The sequence below is a fragment of the Pteropus alecto genome, unplaced genomic scaffold (genome assembly GCF_000325575.1).
Source record: "Pteropus alecto unplaced genomic scaffold, ASM32557v1 scaffold7, whole genome shotgun sequence".
Classification (NCBI taxonomy): Eukaryota; Metazoa; Chordata; class Mammalia; order Chiroptera; family Pteropodidae; genus Pteropus; species Pteropus alecto.
Genome location: NW_006494614.1, coordinates 47,642,863 through 47,652,554, shown reverse-complemented (window position 1 = coordinate 47,652,554; position 9,692 = coordinate 47,642,863). Strand labels below are relative to the sequence as shown.

General features: G+C 36.7%; 1 protein-coding gene across 16 annotated transcripts in view; it reads right to left on the bottom strand.

The window, feature by feature from the left end:
- Positions 1-3,327: 3,327 nt before the first annotated feature.
- The window catches only part of EMSY (EMSY, BRCA2 interacting transcriptional repressor), an 80,525-nt gene continuing 74,160 nt past the window's right edge, over positions 3,328-9,692 (bottom strand). For 15 of the 16 annotated variants that reach the window (XM_025042904.1, XM_025042897.1, XM_025042899.1 and 12 more), the window contains 2 exons: positions 9,044-9,544; positions 3,328-5,321 (listed from right to left, as the gene is read on the bottom strand). In XM_025042904.1, the coding sequence (XP_024898672.1) occupies positions 5,127-5,321; positions 9,044-9,544 (696 nt within the window). In that variant the 3' untranslated portion in view covers positions 3,328-5,126. The remainder of the gene's footprint in view (positions 5,322-9,043; positions 9,545-9,692) is intronic. The other variant, XM_025042906.1, reaches the window with a different exon arrangement.

Sequence of the window (9,692 nt, the reverse complement as noted above, 5' to 3'; positions counted from 1 at the left end):
CTCGGCAGTCTTGGTCAAGGCGGAAGAATTCAAGCTGGGCTTAAGAGTAATGAGTGACTTTCGAATGCAGGGCATAAAATATGTGTGGTGGGAGAGTTGGACAGATCAGAATACTAAAATGGGTTATGAATCTAGAAACAGGTTGAAGTTCTGGCTAGATTCACAGTACAGTATTGGGGGAACCATTGAAGATGTTTGAAAAAGGGACATAAGGAGATGAAACTGGTATCAAAAAAGAAATGGCAAATTTCTGTTCTTGGACCAACATAACTCCTAATATTTTGTAAATGCAGTTATTCATTTTGCCAGCTCCAGTGCCTGAAAGTTTTTCAATGGCTTCTCATTGTTTTCAGAATAAAGACCTAAACTTTTCCCACAAAATCTACATAGTTCAGTCTCTATTTTTGGCTCCCACCATGCTGGCTGCCCTGGCTTTCCATGCTGCTGCCACGCTGGCCTACTTGAAGTTTCCCTTCCATGTCACTCCCACCACAGGGCTTTTGTACCTGCTATCTAGCTGCCTAGACAGCTGTCCCCTCTCCTCTTTGCCTAGTTAAATCTTCCTTCAGATCACAACTTAAGCACTCCTTCCTGAGGGAAACTCCTCAACCTTCCATATCATGGCACTACATATTTCTCCATCACAGCACTTAGCACTGAATACATTTAGTTATCTTCGATTAACGTCTTCTTTAGGTTGAAGCTCCATTAGAGTAGGGGCTTTCCCCCCTGGTTGACAACTATACCTCCAACGTCTGCACATTGAAAGTACTCAGTAACTATTTGTTGGAAGAGAAGTCAAGATGCCAGAAAGAACCATTTGGAGGGGTGACTGCTTATCAGTCTTCTTTTTTAAAGTGGGCATTAGATAATGAGGCATTATAATTCATTCTATCTTCTGCTGTTTTAAGTCTCTTAGAGCTTGTCAAAGCTCATATGGTTTGCCAAGGTTCAAACCCAGGCTTGCCTTTTTAAGCAAGCATGTGTTTTCTGTTACAGTATGTATGTGTGAGCAAGGAAGAGGGAAGAGGAGGAAGTCTTCTCACAAGTACAAATCTGATCCTATTGTTTCTTCTTTTTTCAGTATATAGGTCATCGAGTCTCACTTACTTAAAAGCTTATAAACCTGCAAGCAGAGGCAGCAGACTGTTTTTTCACTGCCCTTTCTTGGAAAGGCTTTGCTTATTTGGTGCTTTTTCACTCTACTTCCTCTTATCTTGGATTTGTGACACGTAACTGAACTCAAAAAACAAACATGAATTGAGCGCTTCTGTGTGAAGGCACCTAAGACTGGCAGAGATGATGTTATAGACCAATGCCAAGTTCATCTGCCCTTCCAAAGGACAGTCCTGTTTGGTGAAACACTCTCCTCTATAGAAAGCAGCAACTCATGGCTCAGCATGCCTATCAGCATTTAATCTGTGAGTTTGGGTACATCATTTGAAATGTGAGAGTGGCATAAATACTAGGCTTCAAAAATAGAGCACCTAACTCTGTGTCTGGCATTTTACATGCACTATTTCATCTAGTCTTCCTAATAATCCTATGGTGTCAGAAATAATCAGGTTGTATTATATGGGGAATGTGACTTGCTGAAATTCATATAATCAATAAACAGAGGATCCTGGGACTCAAATCCAGACCATCTGACCACTGTTTCCTTTGTACTGTTTCCTATCCCAGCAGGCTACTGAGAGAATCACCTCACATAGAAATGTATTTGAAAGCATTTTCAACTATAAAGCTCCATACAGTTTTAAGAACGTTAAATAATTTGTTACATTAGAGAGGAAGAACTAGTATCTGATTAAGATATTAAGGGTGATGAATTAATTACCAGAGAACAGCTTACCTTTCTTAAGAGTCATAATATTTCCTGTCTGTACTTCGAAAGTTCTCAATTTAAATAATAAAATAGAAAATAATTCAACTGAAAAATAGGAAAAGGACCTGAATAGACATTTCTCCAACAATATATGATTGGCCAATAAGCAAATGAAAAGATGCTTATCGTTAGCCATCAGGGAAATGTAAATCAGAACCACATGAAATACAACTTCAAACACTAGGATGGCTATAATTAAAAAGAAACTAGCAAGTGTTGGCTAGGTGTAGAGAAACTGAACTCTCCTACACTTCTGGTAAGAATGTAATGTGCAGTTGCTGTTTGGGAAAGTTTGGCAATTCCTCAAATCATTAAACATAGCTACTGTTCGCATGACCCAGCAATTGCACTTCTAAATATATTGTACACAAATTTTCACAGCAGTATTATTTGTAATTGCCAAAAAGTGGCAACAACACAAATGTGCATCAACTGATGAATGGATAAAGATGGTATATCCATGCAATGGAATATTACTGAGCCATAAAAAGGAATGGAGCACTGATACAAGCTATTACATGGATGTACCTTGAAAACACTATGCTAAGCAAAAGAAGCCAGTCACAATGACTATACACATTGTTTGATTCCATTTATACGAAATATCCAGAATAGGCAAATCCATAGGGACAGAAAGTAGTTAGTGGTTGCTTAGGGCAGGGGTGGTGGTGGTGGTGGTGGTGGTGGAGGTGGGAATTTCAGGGGTGACAGTGGCCCAACTATACTAAAAACTGCTGAACTACACTTTAAATGGGTGAACTGTATGGCATGAGAATATCGAATAATTTTAAGTTGTCTAAGTTCACCATAAACTGCATCTGCGATTATCAATGTTTACTTTAAACCAAATGCATTTTCCCTCATCACTGCCTAAAAGTTGTTAGTTATTTTAATAATTTTTTTGGCATTTGCATCATAATCCTGAATATCTTTAACAGGGATGACTTAAAATTACATTTAATTAATAGACTTAAACATGAAATACTAATGCTAATACTTTAAGTAAAAAGGTACCTGGAGATCCACGATGGTATCACCACCATCCACTTACTCAAGAAACCCAAGAGTCATTCTTGTTTCCTCCTTCCTTCAGTCCTCGCATCCACATCATCAGCAGGATTTTAACTCCTTAAGGGTAACATTTTGTTTATTCACTACAGTATCCCTGGTGCTTAGAATAGTACCTGGCACATAGCATATGCTTAATATTTGTTGAATCAATGAAAGAATTCATGCTGTCCTTGAAATTAACGCCTTTAAGAAAAAAAATTAAATCGCTCATTTGATAATGTATATACTAATTTTAAAAATGTAGACTATGGAAGTCTCATTTGCCATTCTGGATGCTGAAACACATTAAGGCTAAATTCTCAAAGGGACACAGGTATGCTATGCTGCCAAAATATGTACAAATAGAACATAATAATTTTATTCAAGTTTGCTCTTGTTACCTGATCCACAAATATTTAAAAGATATTTTATTTTATAAAACCTTACATCTGTAAGTAATGGATTGACCGTAACAGAGGGCTTAACCTGGAATACATGGATAGGCTGAGGGGCCCATGAACCCCTAAATTGTATGTAAAATCTAACATGTATATTGGCATGAGTATCTTTTTTGGTGAGAGAGTTCATAGTGTAATCAGATTTTCAAAGAAGTCTGACCCAAGAGGTTAAAAAATTACTTAACTAGAAACAGTCACAAAGTCTTTTAAACATGAATTTGTACAATAAAATAATATCCAACAGCTCCATCTATGGGTAAGTCATTATCACCTAACAGCAATAATGACAATTACCAGAGATCAGTGCATCTTATGAATGCCTGTGTTTAAATCTTCAGTGTCACTCTAGTGGGAATTTATTAACCATAGTATCACAGTTTTTCTTCCAGATATAGATGCAAAAGTTAGGAGACTGTTGATATATTCTACTTACAGTACTTCAGCACCAAAAAATTGGGCAGTTATGCTGATATATATGTATGTACAGTTCAACATTTGTCAGTCTTAAAATGCTTATTTATAGTGAAATCTATATAAAACCGTTAAAAACTTTTCTATTTACATTTTTTAAAAAAATGAAGTTTCCTTTGACACAACTTGTCAAAACTGACTCTTACCCTCCCACCCTCTTAACCCCTCACTCTACTTGTGACAGACAGTGATCACAAGACCCAAACATATTGCTTAAACAAACTGTGTCTTAAAAAGGTAGAATACTTAAAAATATTACATTTAGAACTGTAAATGAACTTTTCGTACATTTCAAAGGGGGTTAAACAAAAGTAGGTAAAAGTTTTTTTCAAAGTCTCAGTCCAACATGAATGTGCAATTTCAATGTAAAGATAGCATCATATGAATAATTTGTTTTCCTGAACATAACTGAACATTTCCTCTGGGCCAGAAAATGTTTCTTTTTCCTCTGCTTCACAATGAAACATTTTCTCTAAGTTTTCTTAAAGGAGGGGGAAGGGCAGGAGGTGAATAGGTAGGCAATCCTGGTTTACAGGAAATTTGTCCGAAGGAATATGGCCTGCTTTGAAATGTTTACATTTAAATAAATAGAAGGCAAGTGTGCAGCCTAGAGCACAAAGGAAAAATAACACAATAAATTAGCATACAATTGGTGAGAATGTACGAGCCATCCAAAAAGCACTTCCCACTGGTTAGAGATATGATTTCCACCATCTAACAAGGATTCTTCAAAGTATTTTTCTAGTTATTTTATAAACTACTAAACTGAGCAAATGTAAAATGTTAACCAATTCAACACTCCCATGGATTTGCAAAAACATACAAGATTTTTAAAAACTTCCTGACACACCGTTTCAAAACACAAACTATTGACATTCTCATTTTTTCAATGGTGTTTTGCTCAGTAGAAACCAGTTGAGGAACATTTCCAGGAAAAGTCTCTTTCCACTGCAAGACAAACTTTTCCATCGCCATGGTCCAACAGAGGAAGAATATTAGGTCTTATGTCACTGTAGATGTGCATCTTTTTCTTTTTTTTTTCCTTTTTCCTTTTTTTTTTCCTTAAAAAAAGTACATTCCCCTGTGAGTTTAATCTTGTTTTAAAATGCTGCTCCTGCAGCAATTCATATTGAAACACTACTGTTTCAGGGTCTACAGCCTAAGCATGGGCAAAGTGCTTTCTTTAGACATCAAAATACGAGGGCTTCCCTGGACGCCTGGTAACCAAGTAGGTTTTAAAGTGCACTCCTGTGTCCAAAACACTAGGACCGTTCAGCAGAACTCTGAGAGGGGCTGGGCTCAGTTCCATCCTCTGTGCTACTGTCTATGTCCTGCTCCATTGCTGTCTCATCGTCATCCAACTGCTGACTGGTGAAGTTGTTTAGCTCAAGAAGCCCGCTGGGCTCTACTACCACATTGGAGCTGGAGTGACAAGGAATAGCATACTGGGGAATGGCCTGGAAGAGAAGACACAGGAGAGAAGTTTTATGGTAAGAAAAGGTAACAGAAAGTTTCTCCCAATGACACTAAAGAAGAAAAAAAAGGATTCTGACATTTATTGGACAACTATTACATGCTAGGCACTGTGCTAGGTGCTTTCATACATGCTATTCTACTAAACTCCCATAATAACACGATGAGGAAAATATTATTCCCATTTTACAAATGAGGAAACTAAGAGGGTACGTGATTTAATCGAGGTTACACAGTTGCTCAGGGTTAAGGTAAGGATTCAAATCCAAGTCCTATAAAACACAGTGATCTTTACACTCCTTGATAGCTCCTCATCTAACAAAGGAGGCTGTGGTTTGCACCTAATTTAAGAGACAGATATTGAAAGACATTTTCATTTGATCATTAAGCAAAATTTAAATGTAATTTTGCTTGTTATTACCTGTAAAATGAATGATTAACTTGCTGATATCAAAATAGTATTTAAAGCCCTTTAGTAACCCTTTGATAGTTCAAAAGGAGTTTTATCTGTTTGGGTCACATCGTAACAATCTTTATTGAAAATAGGAATAGAGAGGACAAAACTGTCTTTTTAACAATAAAAATAACAGTGGATAACTATATTTTGGCCATACTACCTTGTCATATTTTTGTCATCTTTATTAGATATATTTTTTAAAAAGGTATTAAGTACACATCAAAACCCTTCTTAAAACTCTACAATTGTTTCCTATTGTACTTGCTATAAAATTGAACTCCTTACCATGGTTCCAGCTTTATGCCAAGCTCACTTGTACTAGTTCTTCCTCTTTTCCTAGAATACTCTTCCTCCAAATGGGTAGTTCCATCCTGTCAACCGCTTTTTGCTCAAATGCTTGGAGTAAGAAACTTTGATAAATCTTCCTTCTATGACCATGAAACCAGAGTTCTGGGTTGGCCCTGCCCTCTACCTCTATTACATTCTTTTACATTTTCTTCATTGCATTTATCATGTTTGTTAATTTTTTCCCTTACCCTTTGAATGTAAGCTTCATGAGAATATAGACCAGAGTACAGATCTTAACTACTGGTCTCATTGTTAGAGGTCCAGAGCTTTGAACAGGACCTGGCAAACATTAGATGCCCAATAAACATTGGACAAATGAATAATGTATCTTTAACATTAAAACCCCAGAGCAAAGTTGAATATCAGCACTTTGCAAATATACCTGACCAAAATAACCTTCTACTGGAGGGAAGATGTAAATTTACTTTTAATACTACCAAGAAAATATTACAAGGTGCCTAGGCATTGATTCTAGGGTGGTGTTTTGTTTGTTTCTCTTGTTTCATATAGCTGATCACTATGAAAAAGTCTGAGTCAGGAGACAGGAATTTTATTCAGCTCTAGCTCTGACTTGTGGACCTCTGAATAAGTCACTTCACTTCTCTGAGCTTTAGTTTAATCTTGTGTAAAATAAGATAGAGAAGATATGCTCTGAGATCCTTGCAGTTCTAAAATTTTATGAATTCCACAAATATAGGCTCCTTCAGGATAAAAGATATGTTCACTACTTGTTTACTACTCTATCCTTAGCACCTAGCACAGTGCCTGGAACACACAGGTTAAATAATACATGTGGAATGAATGAACAAATAAATAAATGAAATACACATTATTTGTCTACAAAGAACAATATTTTCATTCAAAGCATTTAATACCAAACATATTGAATTTTTATAGAACATTTTTCAAGGAGTCAAAGCACTTTGCAGACTTTCTTCACTCCTCATAGGTATTTTACTGAATCAGCAAAAACTACTTCAGGTCAGAGCTAAGTATAACTAATAAGATCTGAAAATGTTCTAACGATATATTAATAATGATTATAATAGCTACCTTTATTGAGTATTACTATGGCAGACACTTGATCAGCTGCTTTATATACATCTTCTCACCTAATCCTCAAAATAACCCTGTGAAGAAGCAAATGTTACTGTTTCTATTTCAGAGATAATGAAACTGGAGTTAGAGGTAAACTCTGTTGCTCAAAGCCAAAATCCTGGTAAGGAGTACAAGTGAGATTCAAATCTAGGTATTTTTTACTCCAAAGCTTGGTTTTTAATCACTATGCTGCTCTTCCCTCTGACATGGCAACCTAAAACATGATATATGCTAAACGTTAGCTGAATGTTTTGTAGAAAAATTATTCATTAGATATTATCCTTGATACATAAAACAAATTATATTTTCATCTGTTCATAAAGTACAGAAAATAATTTCCAAATAAGCTATCCAAAATTATTTTCTAGCTAGTATACCAATTTAAGCCCCCAGGAGCTACAATAAATGTGAGTAAAAATAGTAATAGCTACCATTTTATTTATTGGGCAATCGCTATGAGCCAGGTACTGTGCTAGGTGCTTCAATTGTGTATAATACTTACATCCATCATATAAAGTAGGCATTCCTTATTCCCGTTTTACTGAGACAACTAAGGCACAATGAGGTTAAACAGACTTGCCCACAGTTACACAGTGAATGGCAAAGCCTAGAAACTATTCCTTTTTTACTATACCCTACCTCTTCAGGTGAAAGGGGGGGAAAAATCCCTTTGTCAAGAATTATTTAATTAACACTCGCTTTTATAGGGAGGAAGAACAAAGTATTTAAATAATTCAATGGCCAGTTCTATTTGCCTTTAAGCATCTCCCCCACAATTATATTGTGTTTGGATTAATGTTGATCAATTTGCATTCTCTCATAGCTTGGTAGCATGGAAAAGGGACAGTCTACCATAAGAACTTCCAAGTGATACGACAGTGACTCTATGGTAAATCCTAGACTATCCACATTTCAATAAATCCAAATTCTCAATTAACTAAAATGTGCTGCTCTGATACCTTCTAAACCATATCTCAGTTTATCAAAAATTGACAACTGTCAAGAAAACAGCCTGATATCCTGCAAGGAGAAAGGGAAATAAAACCCAACTTCTAAGGGCTAGTCTGGACTAATTAATTCTTCAGTCTTGATCTATTATGCATGATGAAAGATGAGTTTTAGAATGAAAGGAATGTGAGACATTATGTTCACTAGCTTGTACTTACCAAGGCAGGAGTAACCATAATAAGATTTTTCAATATCAATGATTGAAATAAAAAATAAAGCTTTATGGTTAATCCCAAATTAGATATAAAATTAAATTACTTAGAAACATTCTCTCACAACATGTTTCTCTAGACATTTCAGTTAATTAAGGTTTTATTGTCCTAAAAACCACAAATTTGGATCAAGATCAAGAACTGTTTTTCTAAGGAAAGGGTTCCTGAAATGTACTTGAATCTGAAGTACAATCCAGTTATATCCAGGAGTGTTTGAGCAAAGATTTGGGAGCCCGAAGTTTGACCCTAGGAAGTTACCGATCTTCAGAGGTGATTTGCTGAATTAACACTAAAAAGTGTGGCTTTCATCTATAAATCAAGCTGACACATGGGCTCAGGGCCCTTGATTATGCTCCTAAAATGTGCTGTGTGAGAATATCCATCAATTTTCTAGGACTCACTTCCAGAAAATAAATATAAATTGTATATTTGTCATAAGTATTAAACCAAAATTGTCAAATGCCATCTGAAAGACAATCTCTTTTTTGCATCTTGCCTTGACTTTTCCTGTGACGTCCCCAAACATGCCAAACTCAACACCCCCAAGATGCCCAGTATTTCTCATGTTCCTTTCGATTCTTACCTGGATGATAATTTCTGCTGGGCTCTCTTCAGCTTTCTTTTGGCCTACATTCTGAATACGCATGAACTGGCCTGTCGTAGGCACTCCTGGTGCATCGATTTTCCTTGTTGTTAGGGGAGGGCCAACAGCAGATGGACTTGAACAGGACTCTCTACATTTCTGTTGCTGGGGAGTGGAATTCGCCATCCCTGCCACCACCACGTGGGTGGAAGGTAATGATCCTGCTTCACCAGTGAGCATACTAGTGGCAAGAGCCTTCTTTGGGGGATCCACTACCATATGCTCTACATTTGTATCAATCTGAGCTTCCATCAGAGACATTTTCAAAATGTCTGACACTGCTGTCTTCTCAGAGGCCTGAATGGGAGATATGCTTGTAACTGGTGATGTCAGCTTAGGCACAGAACTGCCACCAGTTATCTTTGTAACTGTGGGTGGCTGGCGCCCCTCAAAAGTTATCTTTGTAACAGAGGATCCTTGGGTTATAATTGGCTGCTCCACCTGAAAACAAATTGGGGTTGTGTGTGTTACAGCTACATCTCTTTGAGAAAACCTATCAAATACCCCAGACAATACGGCAAAAGAAACACTAGTGTGGTATACTAGGAAGACATTTCGAAGCTTGGTGTTTTGATTAGAGGGCTGGATG